The following is a 26,246-nucleotide window of genomic DNA, read 5'->3' on the forward strand; positions in this document are numbered from 1 at the left end:
TTTTATAAAGAATAACCTACTTCTGAGATCCAATAAGCTGGAAAAGTGTACAAGACAGAAAGAACTACTAATAGTGATCACCATGCTGATTTTTAACCAATACTCCATAACTGTGTGTGCCTGTGGGAATCCTTTGTTTCAGTATATGTGCGTGAGTGTTGTTGTTAAATAGTCTCAGCCAGGACTGAACTTTAGCAACAATCACTGCAAGTTTGCTTTTCTAAGTGAAAGTTAACCAGGAAGCCATCATCCCTGTTCTTCACCAGGCCCTGGATTGTGATCTCAGCAGAAGGGTATAAAGTGGCGTTCCTAGACCCAATGTGGGGTTACAGCATTTGAGGTACTTTCAGAGGAGATGTTCAACAAAAGGTCCTGTCTAGACTAGAACACTCTAAATGTGACAACAGCTTAAGCAATGCATCCAGAGGCTGGGTTTGCATTACTGGAACATATCTTTTAACCAACCATTTAAAACTGATGACAGTTCTTCAAAAATATAACAACTGGTGGGTTGGGAGCTCTTAGTACATAACGAATAGTTGAACTACAAACATTTTCTTCTTCACAGAAAAGGTCTCCCTTGTGCAGGAAATGTGGCCGAGTCAAGATAAAACTACAGCCTGGAACTAAGGCTCAACCGCAGAGTGATAATATTGTTATTTTAGGGAGCTTTTAAAACAAGGCAAGAGAAATGGGAGTTCTATCCAGTCTCCCATCATGTGCATTTCCAGATTCCTTGTTTTCCTGTGCTAGAGCTTGCTGACCTCTGTATAAACTAGGAAAGGAAACTCTGTGCCGACTGGCTGCTATGCACCAACATAATTGGAGGAGATTGGAAATCGGGACGTTTTGACGACGTACGTTTTCGTTCCTGTTATGTTTTGCATGGATTTTATTGATTTACACAGACATCGTATATAATAATCAAATATGTTATTCTGTAGTATTTTCTAACGTTTGTGTAATTATATTCCGAATGACTTCACACCAGATCCTCACCAATTTCTTTTCTACCTGAAGCAAAAAGAATTTCCCTTTGGAAGAGAGCTCAGCCTCTTAACTCTCTACTTGCCCTGCACTGGCTGCTGCAAAGCCAAGGATATACAAAATACTAGAATGTCTGTAGCATATATTATTATGTTATGCATAAGACATCAATAAAAGATACAACATTATATAAGGCTGTGTGGTCTAGTGGTTAAAGAAAATGGGCTTGTAACCAGGAGGTCCCTGGTTCAAATCCCAGCTCAGCCACGGACTCATTGTGTGATCCTGAGCAAGTCACTTAACCTCTTTGTGCTCAGTCTTTTGGGTGAGATGTTGTTGTAGGTGACTCTGCAGTTGATGCATAGTTCACACACCCTAGGCTCCTATCTTGTAAAGCGCTTTGTGATGGTGGTCCACTATGACAGGCGCGATATAAAAATAAATAAATCATCAAGCAGTATACAAAAGCTGCATCTCCCTGTTTTAGTCATGACGGGTCAGCAAGCTAGATGAGAGGGTTGATAGCAGGAGCTTGGGTGTCAGGTGGAACAGGCTCAACATCAAGTAATATTTAGAGGCTGGTAGGGTACTAAACTAAGTTTTACTTGCACTGAAATGAACACATTAAGGGACCCTTTATCATTCGAGAAATCAGTAACACTGAACGGTGCTCTATCAAACAAAGATTACATTTTTTGCTGTCAAAATAAGCATTCTAAACAAGTTGAGTAACTATTTACTGTGAAGTCTACTTCCCTGTACTTTAACTATTTATCTCTTGAACCAAATAACACATGCTGGAAGAACTGGGCAACACACTGCTTTTCCCACCAATTCATCAAATACCTTAAGTTCAACTAAACGAACACCACCTGTATTAAATCCAGATCTTTCATTAAACATCCGAAATCATTTTGTAATTACAAATGCAATTACCGAAAGCAATTCTTGAAATGTTCTGGTATTTCAGAGTTTAATATTTCAGCGTAAAAGTTATTTATTGTATTCAGTGCTTTGGGATAGTGCTAATAAATATATGAAATTAATCAATTGTTCACATATCTGTTTTTAGGAATTGAGAGGAACAGCTGTTCCTCGCGCCAAGTTACAGCGAAACGCAAGAACTGCCTGAGACTCTCGTTACAGCACGGATACTTTACATGTTTTCGGGTGTTGGTGCAGCAAAAGCAAAAATCAGTCAAAAGCACCATTTCACTTTTAATTTGTAGTTCCCAACACTCTTAGCTGAAATGTAGAAAAAAAAAGAGAAGTCGTCGATACCGGTCATACAGTAAAAGGAAATAAGTCGCCAAAGGTAAAAATGTCCTTCTCCTCCTTTTTCTCCCGTATTTTTTAGCAGACCCGAGGGACTTTTATCCACGCATATGTATATTACAGGACATCCAAGTTTAATGACAATTAACTTGTTTTGTCAATATGGAAATATACTAGGGAACTGGGGCAAAGTGGTTGATTGTGTACAGGTGCAGGAGTGTCGCAGTGCGCAATAAACAAACAAGGAGAGTTATAATTCAGTAGGAAAGTTATTTTATTGTATCCAGGTCTAAATAACTGTACACAATGTGTACTGTGCGGCGTAAATAACGGGTTACAATCCCAAATAAAACAAATATCCTCCCCAAAATAATACAAACACTGTCACCAGTCCTGGAGTCCATGGAGTGCAGTAGTGCTCGTGGTGGGCGATACAGTTTATTTAGTGACAATCATGCAGTGCTGTTCCGGATTAGTGCTGGCCCTTGGCGACATGCTCCGGAATCGTGTTTAGCCGTCTAGTAATACACAACAAGACAATTACAGACAAACAAAACACTTATGAACGTCTCTATTATTTCTCACAGGGTCTCTCACACAGTCCTTACAGTTCAATAGTTTTTAAACCAAGCAAAGGAACAGATACATCGCTTTGAACCCTATTTATACCATCACTCATGACCCCTTGGCAAACGATTAGACGGCTGCTCCTGTAATCTGCGGCTGCCCCATTATATACCTTCCGGGTCAATGAGTTAGTATAATGAAGCTCTGTCTGTTTTCTACATGACCAACTTCCTTTTAACCCACTGAACAAAGTGGCAGGTCACGTAGTCCAGAGCATTCTGTTCCCGTTAATTAGTGCCCTCATAAGTTGGGAGGGAGATTTACTACCAAGAATCATTGTCTTTCTGTCACATTAACACATTTATTTTGCGATTATATGATTTATTTTGGTTTTAAAATGGAACATTTGCCTGCAAAAAATCTCTCTTTATATAAATATAAAAAAAATCTCTGGTATACGTGGGATTTGAACCTATAACCTTCAGTTTGCAAGCACTACTGACAGTGCTACACAAGTAGTTGAGACAAGCAATATTTTGAAAGAGTCAGCCACCTAGAATTCTCAGGACAGTTATATTTGAGATTTTTTGAGTCATCATTCATTTTCGTCATCATCCTCCCCCATGAGATTCTGAAAAGTTTCCTTTCAGTGTAACGCTCACTGTGGACCTTATTAGCGCAAGGAAGTACAGTTTCCTCTGGAGAGATTGGTTGATGACAGTAACGCTATTTGTGGTCTTTGTAGGTCCTGCAGACCTCCACTATGTATTTGCTTCTGATATTATTGACCTTTTCCTGCTTGATGGAACAAAATCTCTGTTCTTATTGTACACACACTCTGAACGCAGTCTGTCAATGTCTACTTCCTAGCTGTTCTTACTGTATCTATTTAAATTTAGAATAGCGAATAAAGTTTTTTATTCAATCGAAAATAGTGTTAATCAGCGGCTATAGCAACTACTCTATGGTTTTATTCACATTGTAAATCAAATGGATGCAGACTGACATTCAATAACTTTATTTCAACGGATCACCAGCAACAGACACAGTACCTGTTCTCTGACAGCACTTTGAATAACCTGTATGAACACAGCACCATGATTACCAATAACACATAAAAAGTAGCCTAACAGTAAATACTGCTATTTAGCCAGCTGTACAAAGATGCAGTCAAATACTATTTTAAAAAAAATTATCGATAACAAACACTTCACAAAATAGGGTACAAACAGCTGCATGTAAGTAGAATATTTTAATTAAATATGATACTGTATTAAATTGTTATTTTCGCCGCAACTGGAAGCAGCCTGTAGGGTCCACTGCTTGGATTAAACCAGAGAGCCTGAACAGACCGTGGAAGATTGAGAAAACTGCATTACTCATGGAATACTGAGAAACGCTTGGCAACAAAATAGTTCTTTTTTAAATTCTGGATAAAAAAACCATTAACAAAAGGTAATTTTTCATTTTGTTTAATGTACCATAGTGTGCACGGGCGTATGGGTCAGGACTGGCAAGTTCTTTTGTACAGCGGTATCGGCACTATGCTTCCGAGAGGGAGGTCCCAGGTTCGCGTCCCACCCGTCTGTCAGAAATTCCTGCCTGCGGGAACCAAGGTTTGTTACAGTATCCATATTCTAATAGCATTTGAGCCCTCAGGAGCCTTTTCGCCTTTGGCACAGACGTGGAACTGCACGAAGCAGACATTACCACACGATTACACCCGCTCCTTCGAGCAAAATGACCAATTATGTCTTCCCTGTTGATTTGCTGTCCAGTACTGCGAATTGAGTCTTCATTACGGTGTCCTGTCACAGATATGATTTTCCTTGTCTCTAGAGCAGCATCAGAAAGTATCAATGTTTATGTAGCTTTTTATGTTATGACATTTGTTGTAGATTAGCACACTAAAGGAAAAAAGCCAGTATTTATACGCAGATTGATTTTAAATTAAATTCACTTGAGCACGTTCCAGCAGGCATCTATGCAAAATAGAAGCCCGCTAGGTCTAGAAGCGGATGTTTGCACTCAATCATTTTCTAATTTTTTTATATATATATTATATATATATATATATATATATATATATATATATATATATATATATATATATATATATATATATATATATATATATATATATATATATATATATATATATATACACACACACACACACACACACACACACACACACACACACACAGTGCCTTGCAAAAGTATTCAGACCCCTGACCAATTCTCTCATATTACTGAATTACAAATGGTACACTGAAATTGCGTTCTGTTCAATTTTTTTTTTTTTTAAAACACTTAAACTCAAAATCAATTATCGTAAGGCGACACTGGTTTTATGTTGGGAAGTATTTAAAAAAAAAAAAACTGAAATATCTTGCTTGCATAAGTATTCAACCCCCACACGTTAATATTTGGTAGAGCCACCTTTCACTGCAATAACAGCTTTAAGTCTTTTGGGGCAAGTGTGTACCAGCTTTGCACACAGTGTCGGAGTGATTTTGGCCCATTCTTCTTGGCAGATTTGCTCCAGGTGGTTCAGGTTGGTTGGACGACGCTTGTGGACCTCAATTTTCAAATAGTGCCACAGATTCTCAATGGGATTGAGATCAGGACTTTGACTGGGCCACTGTAGGACATTCACCTTTTTGTTCTTGAGCCACTCCAATGTTGCTTTGGCCTTGTGCTTGGGATCATTGTCCTACTGAAAGGTGAATTTCCTCCCAAGCTTCCATTTTTTAGCAGACTGAAGATGATTCTCTTGCAGTATTTTCCTATATTTTGCTCCATCCATTCTTCGTTCAATTGTAACAAGATGCCCAGTCCCTGCTGATGAGAAGCATTCCCACAGCATGATGCTGCCACTACCATACTTCACTGTAGGGATGGTGTGTCTTGAGGCATAGGCAGTGTTAGGTTTACGCCACACACAGAGCTTTGAGTTTTGCCCAAAAAGCTCTACCTTGGTCTCATCTGACCACAAAACCTTTTCCCACATAGCAGCTGTGTCACTCTCATGCTTTCTGGCAAACTCCAGATGTGCTTTCAGATGGTACTTTGAGTAATGGCTTCTTTCTTGCCACCCTCCCATACAGGCCAGTGTTATGCAGAGTTCTTGATATGGTTGACTGGTGCACCATTACTCCACTCCCAGCCACTGAACTCTGTAGCTCCTTCAAAGTGATTGTTGGCCTCTCTGTGGATTCTCTCACAAGTCTCCTTCTTGTTTGAGCGCTGAGTTTTGAGGGACGGCCTTTTCTTGGCAGTGCCTGGGTGGTGTGATGCAGCTTCCACTTCCTGATTATTGATCCAACTGTGCTCACTGGGATATCCAAACACTTGGATATTATTTTGTACCCTTTCCCTGATCTAAGCATTTGTATTACTTTATCTCTAACTTCTGTAGAATGCTCTTTGGTCTTCATTTTCCTTCAGATTCACAGCCTTACCAATGATCCTTCAGCAGTGGTGTTTTTACTGTGACAGTAACTTTAATGGTTCACAGGTAGAGGCCAATGGTAAGGCAACTGTGTCCTCGTTAGGGCAATTTCTTTCATTGGTGCAAACTGGGAGCTTCCACAGCACAGGGGTTGAATACTAATGCAAGCAAGATATTTCAGTTTTTTATTTCTTAAAAATATTTCCCCAACATAAAACCAATGTCACCTTACAATAATTGATTCTGAGTTTCAGTGTTTAAAAATAAAATATCAAATAGAATGAAATTTCAATGTACCATTTGTAATGCGGTAATATGAGAGAATTGGTCAGGGGTCTGAATACTTTTGCAAGCCACTGTGTGTGTGTGTAATATTATATATTTTATGTAGCTGGAAAGTAGGACTAGTTAGAGTTTAAGTCCTGCCTTTTATATTTGAACCCTCACATATACAGTGCCTACAGAAAGTCTACACCCCTTTAAAAATTTTCAACATTTGTTGCCTTATAGCCTCTAATTAAAATGCATTAATAGTTTTTTTTTTTTTTTTTTTTTTTAATTTATCCACACATCCTAACCCATAACTTCCAAGAGAAAAAAAAAATACTCTTAAATCTTAAAATTAGGTCAGGTGTAACCAATCACCTTCAAAAAATCACACACCAAGTTAGTGGCTTCCACCTGTGTTAAACTGTAGCGATTCTCATGATTTCAGGATAAATTCAGCAGTTCCTGTAGGTTCCCTCTGCTGGGTAGTGCATTTCAAAGCAAAGGCTCATGGGCACCAAGGCTCTTTCAAAAGAACTCCGGGACAAAGTTGATGAAAGGCACAGATCAGGCGATCAGTATAAAAAAATATATATCTATCTATCTATATATATATATATATATATATATATAATCTATATATATATATATATATATATATATATATATATATATATATATATAATCTATCTATATATATATATATATATATATATATATATATATATATATATATATATATATATATATATCTATCTATATATATCTATATCTATATCTATATCTATATATATATATATATATATCAAAAGGCCTTGAATATCCCTGTGATGAGTCAAAGGGGTTTCGGTCTGTGATTCAGCCTCCCGACAGTAGGTGGCATCAAACCAACTCGGGACTTCCCTTACCAAGATCTCGTGACCATGGCAAAAGTCATCTTTTGAGGGGCGGCACCTTGGTGAGGGGCGGAAGTACGAGTATGTAACTTCCAGCCACTGGAGTCAAGTGAAGGATAAGGACACGTGTCGGTTGGGGATTGGTGTTCCACTGACTACAGAGGCGGGACATTACATACTAAAGGGAACGTACTACTGTGTTCGGGGTTGGTCCGAAAGTAAAAGTAGGAGGAGTCACGGTGAAGGGAGATACTGGTTTTGTGCAGCGGGTTTTTTTTTTTTGAAATACTAACATTTCTTTTGTCTTTTTTTTGTTTATGTATGGTCACCACGAAGACAAATTAAAGACGAGTCATCACAGTTTGTTTTGGATTTCACCCCTGCACTCCTTCCCTCACACCATTTTGTTTTTCGTTTGTTATTTAATCCTTTTTGTTGTGTATAGAAAATAAAAATAAATTATTTTATTTCTGTACACATAAATTACTGTCTGGACATTCCATTTAATACACTCTCGCCTCACACGTGGTGTCAGAAGTGAAAATGGATCCAGCTACAGTTTTGACAATGTTTAGGGAGCAGGAGGAGAAGCGAGAGGAGAGAGAGACACGGCACCTGGAACAGCTCGCCCAGTTCTTGGGACAGCTGGTAGAAAAACTATCAATATCAACATCAGAGAGAGCGGTTGCCCGGATGTTTGCAGCTCAGCCTAATCTTCAGAAGATGACCTCGGAAGATGATCCCGAGGCTTTCTTGATTACGTTTGAGAGAGTGGCAGAGGCTGCAGAGTGGCCTAGGGAACACTGGGCCATGAAATTGGCACCCTGCCTGACAGGGGAAGCTCAGGCAGCGTATCGAGCCCTGACGGCCACGAATGCAGGGGACTATGTTAAAGTTAAAGAAGCCATTCTCTCACGCCTCGGGATCACGGAGGAAACATACCGGCGCCGTTTTCGGGAATACCAGCTGTCCAAGGGGATGCGGCCCCGGGTTGCGGGACAATATCTTTTAGATCAGTGCACCCGGTGGCTGCGGCCAGAAGAACATACACCCCAAGAACTGGTGCAGAAAATAGTTATAGAACAGTTTGCGTCTATACTACCGCCAGGGAATCGAGAGTGGATTAAGAGGAATAGACCTACCACTCTCGAGGATGCCCTCCTCCTGGCGGAGGCCTACGAAGACGCAAACGAAGGTGCCGGGTCAGACCCCACTCCTGCCCCTAAACTAACTCGGACCAACCAACCAATGAAGCCCAGAGGGGGTAACCGGACCTTCAGACCATGGAGGTCGAGGTTAGCCCCATCCTGGGCGAGAGAGAATCCCCCTAACCTGCCGGTCGCGGACTCGCAGGACAGATTAACTCCGTTGATGCCTCCTAACCAAGTGTGCTACCAATGTAATGAGCCTGGACACATTGCCAGGAATTGTCCAGTAATAAAGGTGGACCTGGCGACAAGATCCTGGTCAGCAGTAACAGGTAGGAACACTGGGGAATGTCGGGAGGGCCCTTATCAGTTAAGAGTACAGGTCGGGGGAAAGAGTACTTACGCATTTGCGGACTCTGGGTGTGCACAAACATTGATTCGGCAAGCTCTCTTGGATGGGGTAGCCTGGGAGCCACAGGGTAAAGTGGCTATCTCCTGTATTCATGGAGAAACTCGGGTTTATCCCACCACTAAAGTTAGACTTATTGTAGGTGATTATTCAGCTTGCGTTAAAGTGGCTGTAGCGCAATGTTTACCATACCCTGTTCTCCTGGGAAGAGACTGGCCGTTTTTTGATCGTATTTTAGGTCGGGAAATGGTCTTAGTTTCTACCAGGGGACAATTAAAGCAACAGGAGAAAACAATTGGCGAGATTTTTCCGTTGCAATCCGACCTGTTTAACCCTAAAATCCGCCCAAGAAAAACAAAAAGAGAGCGTCGGGTGGAAAAATATGAGGGAACTCTGAGACGACAAGGGGAGGGGTCTGACACAAAAGTAAACCAATCGTTGAAACGGCAAGGAAAGGGAGTAGGTATTCAGTGTAACCGGGGCTGCGAGGTTACTGAGGTGGAAGGTCATGTAATAAAAGACACTCCTCTCTGTGTACCTAACCATTGGGACCGAGATATTGACTTGGGATATGAACAACAAAATGATCCCACGTTACAGTATGCTTGGAAACGGGTTAGATATATCGAGGGGAAGGATATGCAGGAAGGACAACCGGTGGTATTTCCGCATTTTTCTGTATCTGGGCACTTATTATATAGAATAACCCGGGCTCCCGGGACGGGACAGCTCGTAAAACAGTTATTGGTTCCTAGGCCTTTTCAGTCAGAAGTCATGAGATTGGCGCATGACATTCCATTTTCAGGTCATTTGGGAACTGAAAAGACTCAGGAACGAATTCTGGCCCGGTTTTTTTGGCCTGGGGTTTATGGTCTTGTGCGGAAGTATGTATCGGAGTGTCCTGAATGTCAATTAGCTGCCCCTAAGTCAGTTCGCCCCGCACCTCTGGTTCCACTTCCAATTATTGGGGTTCCGTTTGAAAGGATTGGTGTAGATTTAGTAGGCCCTCTGGAGGGAACAGAGTCAGGATATCGGTATATTTTAGTAGTAGTGGACTACGCAACGAGATATCCAGAAGCTGTTCCCTTACGCTCTATGAATGCAATAGCTGTAGCGAATGAATTGGTAAAAATATTCTCTAGGGTGGGAATCCCGAAAGAAATTCTCACTGATCAGGGCACTAATTTTATGTCAGACTGTATTCAGCAACTATATAAATTATTGAAAATTCGTTCAATTAGAACCTCAGTTTTTCATCCACAAACGGATGGGCTTGTTGAACGATTTAATCAGACTTTGAAAAATATGTTGCGCCGCTTTGTAGATCAAGAAAAACGCAATTGGGCTAAACTGCTTCCCTACTTGCTCTTTGCAGTTCGCGAGGTACCACAATCCTCAACGGGGTTTTCCCCGTTTGAGCTCTTGTACGGTCGGCAGCCGCGGGGTATCTTGGATCTCATAAGAGAAGGCTGGGAAGAACAGTCAAAGGAGTCTAAAAATGTAGTAAAATACGTGTTGCAGTTACGCGATCGCTTAGAATTAGTCGGTCGATTGGCACATGACAATCTCAAAGCGGCACAGCAGAAGCAGCAACAAAGCTACAATAAAAATGCAAGAATTCGGAACTTTCGACCTGGAGATAAAGTGTTGTTATTGTTGCCCTCATCGGAATCTAAGTTGTTTGCTAAATGGCAGGGTCCCTTTCAGGTTATTCGAGCAATTGGTAAAGTCAATTATGAGATCCGACAGCCTGGGCGTCGGAAAGAAAGTCAAATTTATCATGTTAATCTCCTGAAACCGTGGAAAGAACGGGAAGTCCATTTTATATCTCCTGTACAGGAGGGAGAGGATTTTGGACCCTCAATTGAGTCAGAGTCAGCAATTGAGGTCCCGATGGGGGAACAATTAACTCCTGATCAGCGTGAAGAGGTAAGCAATCTAATTAAAATGTTCAGTGATGTGTTTTCTAACGTGCCTGGAAGAACGCATTTGATCGAACATGCTATTATCACTCCGCCAGGTCTAAGAGTTAGACAGAGACCGTATCGCATTCCAGAGAGTCGGAGAGATTCTGTTCGAAGGGAGGTGGAGTGTATGTTGAAACTTGGGGTAATTGAACCTTCCCGAAGTGAGTGGTGTAGCCCAATAGTACCAATAGACAAGCCAGATGGGTCACTACGATTATGTATCGATTTTAGGAGGGTGAATGCTATCTCCAAGTTTGATGCATATCCCATGCCTCGAGTAGATGAACTCTTAGACAAACTGGGGCAAGCTCGGTTTATTTCAACTCTGGATCTGACGAAAGGATATTGGCAAATTCCATTAACGAAAGCCTCTCGTGAGAAAACGGCATTTTCAACCCCAGAGGGTCTTTTTCAATTTTGTACTATGCCGTTCGGACTTCATGGAGCGCCTGCTACTTTTCAGAGACTAATGGACAGGGTTTTACAACCTCATCGAGAGTATGCAGCTGCGTATATCGATGATGTAGTCATTTATAGTTCTTCCTGGAGAGAACATTTGACTAGATTAGAAGCCGTCTTACAGTCTCTGAGGAGGGCGGGGCTCACAGCGAACATGGCAAAGTGCGCTATTGGAAAAGAAGAAACTAAATATTTAGGTTTCATAATGGGTAAGGGTAGAGTGAAACCGTTGGTTTCAAAAGTCCAGGCTTTGTTGGATTCACCGGTACCTACCACGAAAACCCAGGTGAGATCACTGTTAGGGTTGGCTGGTTATTACCGCCGCTTTATTCCACACTTTTCCACTATAGCCGCCCCTCTCACTGATCTCACTAAAAAGAACGCTCCAAATAAAGTTAAGTGGAGTGCAGAGTGTCAGACAGCCTTTGAATCTATTAAAACTAATTTGAGTCAGGCCCCAGCATTAATAAGCCCGGATTTCAGCCGAGAGTTCGTCCTGCAGACAGATGCATCGCAGACTGGTCTGGGGGCGGTTCTGTCCCAGGAGAGAGATGGTATAGAACACCCGATACTATACATCAGTCGGAAGTTACTGCCCAGAGAACAGAGGTATTCGGTAGTGGAGAAAGAATGCCTGGCAGTGAAATGGGCAGTGGAATCTTTAAAATACTATCTTCTGGGACGACCCTTTGTACTCATCACAGATCACGCTTCTTTAAAGTGGTTAGACACGATGAAGGATTCAAACGCTAGGATTACGCGGTGGTACCTGGCGCTCCAACCCTTCGCCTTTCAAATAAGGTATCGTGCGGGTAAGTTACATCAAAATGCTGATTTTTTTTCCCGGGAGGGAGGTAAAAGGGAAGGGTTAGAGGTTTCCGAGTGTTCCTTCGGCTCCACTCTGAGGGGTGGGATATGTGATGAGTCAAAGGGGTTTCGGTCTGTGATTCAGCCTCCCGACAGTAGGTGGCATCAAACCAACTCGGGACTTCCCTTACCAAGATCTCGTGACCATGGCAAAAGTCATCTTTTGAGGGGCGGCACCTTGGTGAGGGGCGGAAGTACGAGTATGTAACTTCCAGCCACTGGAGTCAAGTGAAGGATAAGGACACGTGTCGGTTGGGGATTGGTGTTCCACTGACTACAGAGGCGGGACATTACATACTAAAGGGAACGTACTACTGTGTTCGGGGTTGGTCCGAAAGTAAAAGTAGGAGGAGTCACGGTGAAGGGAGATACTGGTTTTGTGCAGCGGGTTTTTTTTTGAAATACTAACATTTCTTTTGTCTTTTTTTTGTTTATGTTCACCACGAAGACAAATTAAAGACGAGTCATCAGTTTGTTTTGGATTTCACCCCTGCACTCCTTCCCTCACACCATTTTGTTTTTCGTTTGTTATTTAATCCTTTTTTGTTGTGTATAGAAAATAAAAATAAATTATTTTATTTCTGTACACATAAATTACTGTCTGGACATTCCATTTAATACACTCACGCCTCACAATCCCTTAGAGCACGGTCAAGAAAATTAAGAAGTGGAAGGTGTACGGCACCACCAAGACCCTGCCTAGATCAGGCCATCCCTCCAAACTGTATGACTGACCAAGAAGAAGACTGATCAGAGAGGCTACTAAGAGGCCAATGGAAACTTTGCAAGAGCTACAGGCTTTTATGGCCAAGACTGGTCCAAGTGTGCATGTGACAATAGCCCAAGCACTTCAAAAATCTGGCCTGTATTTTACTCAAGAAAGCCCAGAAATCCTGTGTTGAAGTATTCAAAAAAAACACTCAGGAGATTCTGTAGCCATGTGGCAAATAGTTTTGAGGTCTTATGAAACCAAAATTGAATTTTTTGCCCTAAACGCAAAGCATTATGTTTGGCGCAAACCCAGCACAGCTCATCACCCAAAGAACACCATCCCCACTGTGAAGCATAGTGGTGGCAGCATTGGCAGGGACTGGGGCACTTGTCAGGATAGAAGGGAAAATGAATGGAGCAAAGTACAGAGAAATCCTTGAAGAAAACCTTCTGCCCGCTGCAAGAAAGCTGAAACTGGGACAGAAGTTCACCTTTCAGCATGATAATGACCCAAAGCACACGGCCAAAGCTACACTGTAATGGCTAAGGAACAAAAAGGTAAATGTAAACATCCCAAGCACTCCACAAATCTGGTCTGTATGGTAGGGTGGCAAGAAGGAGGCCATTACTCAAGAAAGCCTACCTTGAGTCATATTTAAAAAGTATGCAAAAAATCACTCAGGAGATTCTGTAGCAATGGAAAATGGTGCAAACCCAACACTGAGCATCACCCAAAGAGCACCATCTCTACTGTGAAGCATGGTGGTGGCAGCATCATGTTATGGGGATGTTTCTCATCGGCAGGGACTGGGGCACTTGTCAGGATAGAAGGGAAAATAAATGGAGCAAAGTACAGAGAAGTCCTTGAGGAAAACCTGCTGCCCTCTGCAAGATAGCTAAAACTGGGACTGAAGTTCCTTTCAGCATGACAATAACCCAAAGTACACAGCCAAAGCTACACTGGAGTGGCAAATGAACAAAAAGGTAAAGGTCCGAGTGGCCCAGTCAGAGCCCCAACCCTAATCCAATCAAAAATGTGTGGCATGAATTGAAGATTGCTGTCCATCAACACTCCAAGGAATTTGAGCTTGAACAGTTTTGTAAAGAAGAATGGTCAAACAGTGCCAAATCTAGGTGTGCAAAGTTGGTAGAGACCTATCCCAACAAACTCACAGCTCTAATTGCTGCGAAAGGTGCTTCCACCAGAGGGGTGGAGACTTATCCAATTATGATCTTTCAGTTTTTTGTTTTTTATATATATTTCTCAAAAACTTTTTTTCTCCCCTTAGCATTGTGGAGTATGGTGTGTAGATAAGTCGAAAATTTCTCATTTAAAAATGCATGAAACTCTGACCCAACAAAATGACGACTTTGGACGAGGGTATTATATATTATATATCATATATATATATATATATATATATATATATATATATATATATATATATATATATATATATATATATATATATATATATATATATATATATATATATATATATATATATATACACCACACATACAAATAAAAGGCAGGATTTGTGAGATAGTGCCTTAACTAGTTATACTTTCACTCCAACTACATAATCGCTACACTGCACACATTCACATCTTAACCCTTTCAACAGAGTAGGCTACTATCTACATGTACCTTATCCAAACGGCACAATATAGGTTGAACAAGTTTCCCATTCCCATAATGTGTGCTACAAGTGGAAAAAAAAAATAGTAATATCTGAAACAAACACACTGGAAATGTGAAAAAAATGGCAAGTCATCAAAAGTGCCCAGCCATTTAAAGTGAAGATATCAAAAACACAAGCCAAGTTTCAAGAAACCATTGAGGCAACCTTGCCCAGCACAAAGCAAACAGGCACAAATGTAAAACCGATGGGGGCCAAGGTTGCCCCAATTGTTCGAACTTGGCTTGAGTTTTTGATGCAAGTTCAATCCACTTTTATTGTGTCTGCAAAACACAAGCCAAGTTACTAGAAACAATCGGAGTAGCTTATTTTTACAGCTTATTTGCTTGGTGCTGGCCAAAGTTACCCCAATGATTTCTTGAAACTTGGCTTGTGTTTTTGATATCTCCACTTTAAATGGCTGGGCACTTCTGATAACTTGGCGTTTTCACATTTCCAAAGCCTTTCCGTTTTACATAAATAAAATACATGAAACCCTGCTAGACTGTGTCCAAGTCAACAACAGTTTCATGAATAACAAACTAATAACTATAAAACACACTATATAAAACAAAACAAAAACACACACAAGAAAATAAGTGAAACAGTTCTGCAAAGAGTCCTGCCCCCCACAAAGGCCCTGGAGTAAACAGCTAATATCCTGAAATACATCAAAGAGCAGCCCTGGCAGGACAAAGGCTTTACAAAGACACATCGCCATGTATGGTGTGCCTCTCATTCCTCATCTGATGCAAGAGCTTGCAAGAATTGAATCTTGTTTGAAAGAGGGCTGAGTGGACAGGCACTGCCTCTCCCGAGAGGCTGAACCAGGGCCGAGGGAGGCAGACAGTTTACAGTAGCCATGAAAAAAGATACATATTTACACATGGCTTGGAGAATTATTAATTTTAAAATAATAATTCAGTGTACTTAGTTTTAGATATCTACACAGACATAAAACAGTTAATTGGACTAGATTCCTTTCGGCAAACACACTAAAATGACTGAAACAACTTCAAGCAACTCACAAGCCACAGAATCCAAGTTGTTTCAAGTTTTGTATGTTTATTGGATGCTATAACAGGGAGAGGAGCCCTGTACAGTATTGCTGATTTATTTTTAGAACGGGGTTTCCCCTCTGCCCCTGTGCAATTTATTGTTTTGTATTTGTGTGTATTCCGATTTATTTATATATTTAAACATGGACAGTGAGAGCTGTGTTTTGTATATGTATATGACGGCAAAGCGCCGTGTGTTTTGTTTTGGTAGTGTGGATGGGAAGCCCCATCCATTATTAGGTAAACTCGATCAGATCGTGGCCGAGGGGTAACAGAATAATTACGAGCTAGTTAAACCCCTCGGCCACGGTATAAAAAGCCTGTAGCTTTCCATGTTCGGGATGGACGTTCAGAGGAGGAATGGGAGAGCGAGAGGACTGACGAAAGTGAAACTAAAAATGTACAGGATCAGTGAAAGCAATTTGCCCAGCCTGACCTATATTACTGTGTTCGTGATTTTGTTTTTTGTAAACCTTTTATTTTGCTCTGGAAGCAGTGTTTTTGTTAAACATTATTTATTTTTGTCTTTAATAAAGGGTGCACAGCACATCTGTTTGAACTGCAGTACCTGTGTGTGTTGTGCTTCCTGAAAAATCATGCCAATGACAGTTTGGAGTTTAATTTAGAGTCACAGTTCTAATCAAAACAAATGGATGTTAATGAAATACTATGTCTCGTTACAGTACTTAGAAGGTACGTTTCAGGGGGTACTGGCTATGGCTTCTGGTATATTAGAAAACGATTCAGAACCATCAGTCAATCAGCTCTAGCAGGCTTCTATCAGACAGTAGATGCCCTCTGCTACGTCACAGCATCAACTGTGAATCAAACTTAATCAGCAGAAGTAACGGCTTTTCATTTTGACTTGCTGTACTGAAAGCTCAGGTCACATCTATTGAACAACAGCTAGTAAAAAGACACAATTGTTCCAAATTTACTGTATTTTATTATCCACCAAAACCAACCAATCAATACTCTGCACCAACGAAAGCAACCCATTCTGAACCCGCAACTGCCGAGTTAGCCAATCACAGCCTGTCAGCTCACTTTTGATTTGGGACGCATAACTCCAGCCGCGGTCAACTACCACATGGTAGAGCCTTCAATCAAGAGGGCTCTATCACTCAAATAGCCACAGAAGTTAAGCAGTAACACAAAGCAACAAGGCTACAGCTTGAGAGGGGAAACATTGTTTAATTCAGAACGGAACCATTATATACAATATAAAACACTGGAGATTAAAACTAAAATCAACTCATTCTTGTGCTAATGTACACAAGTCATGAATTGTAGCAGCAGACAGACCTAGCTGCAAATGGATCCAAAGGTCACTGTGTGCGTAAATATGTCATATTTAGAGATATTGTCATAAAACACGGCTCACAAACCATGCTTCTTTCAGTTTCACAATAGCACACCGCTGTACATTTACTGCATTCTTCTACAGGTCTGGGAATCTAGACACTACCAGACCGCAGACCATATCCACAGTATGGTTGGTTTACAGTCCCCAAATTGAGTTATATCATAAAAGACCTGGCCTGAAACCTGCTTACTGCGGTGTAAATGCATGCAAGTTATAAACACCAAGTCTTGAAGTTATGGTAGCAACATATTTAAAGAAAACAGCAATAAAGGAAAATCTTTTTCAATGCCTGCCTTGCTAGACCCAATGCAACAGTGGTATCATAGACAACACTAATTTGGATGTATGCCACAAATTGCTGAACACAAATCAATGACAGCGAAGGCCATTGCATTAGTACATCTGAGCCTTATTTGTGTTTCAACAAAATATCCACACAACAATATGACTGCATTGCTAGAAAAATGCAGACAGTAAGAACGTAAAGACCCAGCAGAGTCACAGACTAGGTGGAGAGATTATCCAAGCCCACATGCCAAGACTGACACAGACATGCAATCCAAGAGAAGCCCCTCATCACTTGATACAGAAGCTGCAGCTCTGTTCTGTGTTGTCAATGAGCCCTGCCTTTAGCTCCCTTATGCCTGAGGATCCTGATGCTGCCACAAGTGTCAAGCTGCCATGAAACATCATGGTCGATGTAGTTTCTAAATGTAAAAAACACTAATTCCAACAGGGGAATACATGCTGGGGTGGGGTATTTGTTGCCTTTATTATCCAGTGTATTTGCTGTTTAGATCATTAACTCTTTCAGTACTGATGAGGTAGATTTGATCAAACCTAAACGTTTCAAAAAAGTTTCAGAAGTCTCTTGCCATTTTAACGTTTTCCGACATACCGTTATGATTTATTGAGATGAACAGTAGTTCCTCACGCAAAGTGATCACGAAGCATGAGAACTGCCTGATTCTCATACAGCAAGGACAGTTTACATGTTTTCAGGGTATAGGCGCAGCAAAAGTAAATCTGCCACAAAGCACCATTTCAATTTTAATTTGTATTTCTTATATTGTATGTTAACACTCTTAGGTGAAATGTAGGAAAAAAGTCAATACCTGTCATACAGTAAGATAAATAAGACTCCAAAGTAAGGTAAAAATGCCCTTCTCCTCCTCCTTTTTCTACCAACGTATTTTTTTTTTTTTTTTTTTTTACACAGACCCAGGCACTTTGTATATTACAGGACATCCGAGTTTAATGACAATTAACTTGTTTTGTCAAAATGGAACTATACTAGGGAACGCACATATTGTGATGACTGTTTTAAAATGGAACATTTGCCCGCAAAAAAAAAAATCTTTATATAAAATTACAAAAAGAAAAAAGGTCTGGTATACGTGGGATTTGAACCTATAACCTGTTATACTACTTGTGTAGCATTGATAGTTGAGACAATCAGTATTTTGAAAGTCAGCCAGCTGAGAATTCTCAGGACTTTGTTATATTTGAGATTTTTGAGTCGTCATTCATCATCATCATCCTGATATTCTGATTTTGAGCTTTTTTTGGTTTCCTGTCAGAGTAACACTCATTGTGGTCCCTACTGGCACAAGGAAGTACGGTTTCCTCTCTCGATACTGGTTGATGAGAGTAACACCATTTGTGGTCTCCACTGGACAAAAAGGAACATTAATTTCTGAGAATTAGCTATGATGAAGGATAACCTATATATTTGGTAAAACTCAAATAAATAAATACAAAATACTGAAATAAATGAATTTATTTCTTTATCTTGATATTTATTTTTCAATATCATATAAAACACTGCCAATTAATACTGTATGAAACAAAAATAAATATTCAACAGTTCTTGTTCAATTGTATACTAGTGAAGATTTTTGTACATAAAGAATTATATTTTCATATATATATATATATATATATATATATATATATATATATATATAGATATATATATATATATATATAATATATATAATATATATATATATATATATATATATATATATATATATACACACACATACATACACACACACACACACACACACACACACACACACACATATATATATATATATTTCTGGGTCACGTTTTTAAAGGGGTCACGAACCCAAATTACGGCCAGCCTGGTCACAGGTGGAGTAAATTCACATTTCAGCAGGACAATGACCAGAAGCACAAAGCCAAAGTCATACTGGAGTGGTTCAACAAGAAGAGAATTAATGTTCTTGAGTGGCCTAGTCAAATTCCTGACTTGAATCCAATCAAATTTATGGAAAGACTTGAAGATTGCAATCCATCGATGATCCCCAACAAACTTATCAGAACTGGAGTAATTTTCCTGTGTAATGAGCAAAAATTTCACCATTGTACTGTTCAAAGCTAGTAGAGACCTATCCAAAAAGACTCATAGCAGTAACTGCTGCAAAAGGTGCTTCTATCAAATACTGACTTAAGGGGCTGAATACTTATGCAACCAGTAAATTTCATTTTGTACATTTTCTTTGCAAGTTTTACTGACATTTAACCTCCTCCTCATATAACAGTGTAAAGTTTAACCACTACAGCTTTGAATAAAAAAGTTAGTTTGAAAAACTGTGCATACATTATTTATAATTCAACAAAATGTGGGGTGAATACTTCTGCAAACCATTGTATGCGCCAGATACTCTACTGTGCACCACCGGTGAGCAAGCACACTTTGACGTGATTTGACCAAGTTTCTTTTTACCTGTTAAGAAAACACATACTTACAGATACAAGTTATGAAAAAAAAAAGTATATAGTTTGTTACAAAATACAGTACTAATATGAATTATATACAGTATTACTATGTTTGTATATAAAAGTTTAACATCTGTCATTAAATAGACTCAATTAAATACTGCAGCACCTTCTCTCTGGCCCGAGTTGGAGGCTGTCGTCGATTCCACAATGACACCACGTGTGACAGGATAGAGTGGTAATGTCAGGCCAGAATGAAGAAGCAAAACACGCAAAAGGTACTGCAGTGAAAATACGCGTTGTGCGCAGTTTATTTAAATACAACAAAAATAAAACGCTCACAGAGCACAAATAAAAAAACAATGAACACAAAACACTAACGGTCTGGCTGGGCAGTAGCCTTCACGGTTCCTCTATATTGTAGCGTTTCACGCAGGTGACTGAAGAATGGGAGACGACATGCTGGTTTGCAATTGAAACTGTTCCTTTTATTAAGCTGCTGTTTGTCAGCACCCTGTAGAGTCCACTGCTCTACCTGCTTCACTGCTTCACCTGGTACGCACTCTCTCCCATGTACCCGCTCCAGACACCCGCTGCTGGACGATCTCACAAGCACCCAAACCAGAGTAACCTAGATGGTTCTCCCCAGCACCCAGCTCCAATGCTCAATCAACCACGCAGGATTCAGCAGCAGGAACAAGCACAGGTGACAGCTTCATTCTGCAAACCCCAAACACACAAGCACACATAGCGGCAGCACAGCACCCTTTTATAACATGGCTCCATCCCTTTATGTTAATCAGGTGCCAGAGTAAACAGATTGGTTCCCAGCCGCAGATCAGAACCAATGGGCACAGACAAACAGCCAATGACGGGGAGGGAATCACAATACAACGGTAATAACAGTACACAAACACAGTGGAAATACAGTACACAAAACAGATGCACGGATCGCTACAATATTTTTAAATTTCTCTCTCGCTCGCTCTCATTCCTCCTCTGAACACCCACCCTAAGTGCAGAGAGCCGCAGACTTATTTACTATGGCCAAGGGGTTAACTATCAATTCTCTCATTACCCCTCGGCCACATTCTGCACGAGTTTTAAAGTTAGCAACTGGAAAAGGACAAGCTGGCAATCTCATCTCTGCCAGAACACATCTAAATAAAAACAAAACAAAAGGGCTAAGCCGTCAAAACAACAAAAACACACAGCGCGTCGCCGTCATATACATATACACATAATAAATAAACCACGTGGCTTTCACCGTCATTTATATACATAAATAATAAATAAACAAAATAGCACAGGGGTGGAGGGGGAAACCCGTTCTAAAAATAAACAAACAATACATTTACAGGGCTCCTCGCCCTGTCACACCCCACCATTTTATTAAATGAGAGTTTAATACTAATGTGTTTCAGATAAAAATCAACCTAAAAATGTATTACCATTTAAATATGTATTATATATATATATATATAATATTATATATAGTATATATATATCATATATTATTATTGAAATAAAACTTTATTGTCAATTATAATGCCAATGTGACAAGCACTCATGGATTTAACTAAAATTTGTTACGAAAATTGTCTTGTAAACAACGTACAGCTGAGTGCACTCATGGATTTAACGACAGTAATCTTACAGCATGGAGCCTATTTTTAGGGGTAATCCTGGGATAAGCATGAATAGGTGGATGATACACTCCAGCGTGATTTTACAATGCTATAAAATGCACTAAAAGAAAGACATTGTGCATGTGCAGTGCTCACTCATCCCCATCTCACAGTGTCTGTACTGTCGGGCAGAGTCATGCAGCACTGGCACAAGAGCTCACCCACAGAACAGAGCCACGCAGCACTGGCACAAGAACTCGCCCTCCAAACACAGCCATGCAGCACTGGAACAACAACTCGCACACAGAACAGAGTGAAGCAGCACTGGCTCAAGAGCTCACCCACACAACAGAGTCATGCAGCACTGGCATAAGAACTCTCCCACAGAACAGAGCCATGCAGCACTGACAAAAGAGCTCACCCAAACAACAGAGCCCTTCACATCCCTCATGAGTACCTCATTATGGATGAAGAAGCACAGTTCTTGCTTTAACTAAAACTAAGTTAAAGAACCCTTGCTTAATTGTTGCTGGGGTTTTTTCTTGTTTTTTCTAGAAAATGTCATTGGGGTTCTATTATAATATCAGCCATAGTGATAGTGCTAATTTATTAATACTAAAAGTTAAATCACAATCACTTTGATGAGAAGTCTCTCAATATCAAAATGTTTTTCACTGAACTTGTTTGTTTTCTTGAGATACCGTAACAATATTCTTAAGTCAAACTACTGGCAACATAATCTACTGCAAAATCAAAATTAAAAACAGAATGTTGATGACTTTCTTCAAACCTATGAAGCAAGTCAGAGCTGAGCTGGGACTGCAGCCAAAGGCTCCTCCTTTTTGTTAGACTGGCTGTTATGTGTCTTTGAGAATAGAGCTGCCAACACCAAACCAACATGGCAATGGACACTCAATGTCATCTCTGCACCAAGGTAGCCTCCGAAAGTACTGGATGGGTTTGGAGTGCTCTTCGGCACAGACTCGAGACACACTCGTGGTAATGGAGAGCGGGGCCCTTGAAAGTTTACTACATTAAAAACACAGCAAAGTCTAATAAAGCACAGTGAAAGCATGGTAAAGCATAGGCAAGTACTATAAAGCCCAGAGAGTAATGACAAACCAGGGTAAACTATGTCTAGTACAACAATGGGGAAAAGCATGGAGAAACTGCAGAAATACTGCACCAATTTACTGTGGTAGACTTTCACAGCAGGTAGCTTGTATTACTGTTGTCTGTCCTACACCTGCTCTGTACATTCAAATGTACTTAAACCAAAGGCTCTCACAGGTACCATATCATTTGGCTACTCATTGTTTTGTTTTCCAAACTTTGTATTGGGACAGGTGAAGCCCATTAATTTGGTAGTGTCTGAATTTTCATGGAAATCCTTGGTTTCCTAACCCTGTTCGATTCCTTCCTGCGTTACAAGAAACAGAACTCCTGATGGAAGCCTTGTTTCCTATTGGCAGCTACAAAGGGAGTGGATTGTGCAGACTGGGGCCTATATCTTGCAACACAACTTATGAACAATGAAATGTTGACTAAGACCACAGGCTGTCTCCAACTGTTCTGAACTTTACTCCTGTCTCTCACCCTACTCTGTGCAACAATTCATTATTGATCAACATTTGTTTCTTGTTTTTACATAATATATACTCCATGCATATATTGCATTAATATTCCATACATTTTACAACAGCAATTTCCCCATTCAATTTATGAATTGAGTTTACCATGTGCTTTACAATGCTTCCATATGCTCTGCCATACTTTCACTGTGCTTCATAACATGTTGCACGCTTTTACTGTGGGAAACCTTAAGGTATGCATAATAAGTTGCACATGTTTTTTATTTCAAGGCTAAAGAGTTTACACAATTTTGCTTCTTGCTTTTAAATTCAGTGTTCTCAATTCGCCCAGATTACTGACAATTACAATTCTGATATTTGATTCGCAAAATGTTTGCTCACTGTACCTCGAACACAATACATATGAATTTGTATTTTCATAAAAATCCTAGATAAACTGGGAATAAACTATACTGGGGTGGCAAGAAATCAAGTCGCTATTGCTGTAAAACGCACGTATAAAAGTCTACCCTTTTACAGAAATCCGCACTGTATCCCTTTAAAGGCTCAACTATAGCCCAGAGGTCACAAGCAGAAGAAGAAAGAAAGAAGAAAGCAGCACCAGATGTCCAGCCCATGACACATGCACTAAAAATAATTCTACAGAGAGCAATAGACAGCACGATATAGGATTACCTATAACAATCCTTTAATACTGGTCTACAGCATGCTATAGGATTACCTGTAACAATAATTCAGTTGTTTGGGTTTATATAAAGTGGCAATAGCCGCACCCTGCTCAAAATGACAGTAATAGCTGGTTAGCTGATGAATTGCAACACTATCTGGTTTCCTTATAAAACCCCAGCACTATACTATACAGCTATTATACTTAATGAGGACTATAAAACTTACAGAATCGCTTGACTTACGAATTGAAATTAACTTCCGATGGGTTTTTTGTTTTTAAATCAACAAACATTCTCTTGACCCAGGCTGGCCAATTGAAACCCACCGCAAACAAGAGATCTGGCCAGGATAAACAATGCAAACGTTTGCTAATGTAGAAACAGATGTACAAATGATAAAATAAGAAGCACTATGCATTGATACTAAAAAGACAAACTACTTCAAAAGTATATGCAGCCACACCTCCTGTTTGCAATAATGAGAAATCACCATCATTCTAGAATAGTCTAGAAATAGACTGTATTAGGTGCCCTCTCCATCACAACATACAGTACAGTGCAAATATATATTCGAGCACCCCACTGCTTCTGTAGTTCTGATTTGTTGTGCATGTGAAATCAAACCACTGTCACAGAATTGTCAAACTAGTCAAATTAGTGATTGTCTAATTTAATTGACAACTTTAAAAGGCCTCACGTGCAATTAATTTAAACTAGTAAGAACAAGGGAACACAGCCACAAATGGTAAAATGCATGAGACTTTTTAGAAGTTGTTTGTTTCTATATCACAGAATACGAATGGAAAATTTAAATTCACACCCTGGTGTATGGGTGTTGGAACTAGGGGTGCACCCCCTGGCTTTGCATGGGTTCCATCATATACAGGGGTTACGTTTGTGTAAACTAAATGGCTCAACTAACTTAGTGAACTGACAATAGTTTACACCGCGGCTGGCATTCCCAGAGCCACAATGGGTAATCTTACTTCAGCGTTGACTGTGGCATTATTTTCTTGATGGGGGTGACTCTGCTCTTCAGACTCGCCAACTTTGTCCACGTTTGTTTTCAGATTCCCCCTCTCCACTGCTCCGATTTCCTCCACAACCAGCGTATCTCCAACAGCAGCACCCCCGACTGTCTCCTTCTCTGCCGCCGCTGCATCTGCTTCGTTCTTTTCCTTTACATTTACATCTTCCCCCGTAATCTCCGCGACTTTATTCGCCTCCACGGGTTCTCCATCCTTGCTCGCATTTGTTTTGTCCCCGTCTGCGGTCTTTAAATCTCCCTCCAGTTGCTCAGAAATCTTTGCACCGTCTGTGGCGTCGTCGGATTTGATTGCATCTTGGTCTGTGGGTATGGCTAATTTCATTTTTAGAAATATAGCTGCCAAAACAATGGCTAGCACACTGAATATCATTGCGGGTACCGCGTAACTCATTTCTATGGCAACATCCATTATTATGCCTGTTTTAGTTTACTTTTTTTTTTTTTTTTTAAACAGATTAACGCTTGCAGCTTTCTCTTGCTCCCGCTATGTACTGCTCAGCTCTAAGGTTCTCTCGCGATCACTCCTGCACTGCGTCCAGCATAATTGCAGAGCACCAGACTTTATACTGAGGGATCAGGTTTCAAAACAGAGCGTCATAATCAAAACCCCGCCCAACTGACGTCCCTCGACCTTCCTCGTTAAAAACGTTTTATTCACGTGACGCAACAAAAGACAGCGACCCGTAAAGGTATACATTAAACAAAAAAACAGACAAAAAAAGAAATAGATATGTATGTTTTTAGAATTGTTATATGTCTGTATGTATGTACAGTACAAAATTGTACTGTAACATATTGGCAACATACGTAAGTAAAATGTTATTCTGGGCTACAGCCAGTTCTGGTTACATTGTATAGACCAACATTGCCTCGTGATTCCCAGCATGAATACAATTTATACAATTTCAAAACCTTGCATACCCGCATTAGATAAGTACTGACATATAATTGTTTGTTCAATTCATGTAGGCTTTATTATACTGCAGCAGTGGAGCATTGCATTGCACTGGTGTTTATTGCATCTTGCAAATTAAATACAAAAGTTAAATCAGCCCCCCTGGTGTGCTGTTCTGGTCGATACAGCGTCTCACTCACTACCTCAATTAGATGTTTACGTTATTGTGTGTACTGATTGACACTTTTCAACATTCCGAAACCTGTGCAGCCATCACCCTCACTGTCAGGCAGTTGCTGTAGTTTGATCACTAATTGTCTGGGATGTTTGCCATACCCAAAACACAGAGCCGAGTGACTGCATCGGCGTTGTTGTGAGATCGGCAGTTTTTAGATGGTCTCCTCAAGAAAGGGGGCTAGAATCTCAGAATCTTGTCCCAGTGGACAGTCATTGATCAGTCTGGGAGCAGCCAGAAGCCACTAATGACATAGGGAAATGACAATGGTTGCAGAAGACTGCAGCACCTGAAAGGCTAGTACTAAATACAGGTAGTA

At 40.3% G+C, this 26,246-nt stretch overlaps 1 protein-coding gene across 3 annotated transcripts in view; it reads right to left on the reverse strand.

Annotated features, from left to right (window-relative positions):
* LOC121296477 overlaps positions 1-25,323 on the reverse strand; it is a 66,498-nt gene extending 41,175 nt beyond the window's left edge. For all 3 annotated transcript variants that reach the window (XM_041222090.1, XM_041222089.1, XM_041222091.1), the window contains exon 1: positions 24,736-25,323. In XM_041222090.1, coding sequence (XP_041078024.1) covers positions 24,736-25,206 — 471 coding nt within the window. In that variant the 5' untranslated portion in view covers positions 25,207-25,323. The remainder of the gene's footprint in view (positions 1-24,735) is intronic.
* Between the last annotated feature and the right edge of the window lie 923 nt (positions 25,324-26,246).

Source organism: Polyodon spathula, chromosome 21, assembly GCF_017654505.1.
Source record: "Polyodon spathula isolate WHYD16114869_AA chromosome 21, ASM1765450v1, whole genome shotgun sequence".
NCBI lineage: Eukaryota > Metazoa > Chordata > Actinopteri > Acipenseriformes > Polyodontidae > Polyodon > Polyodon spathula.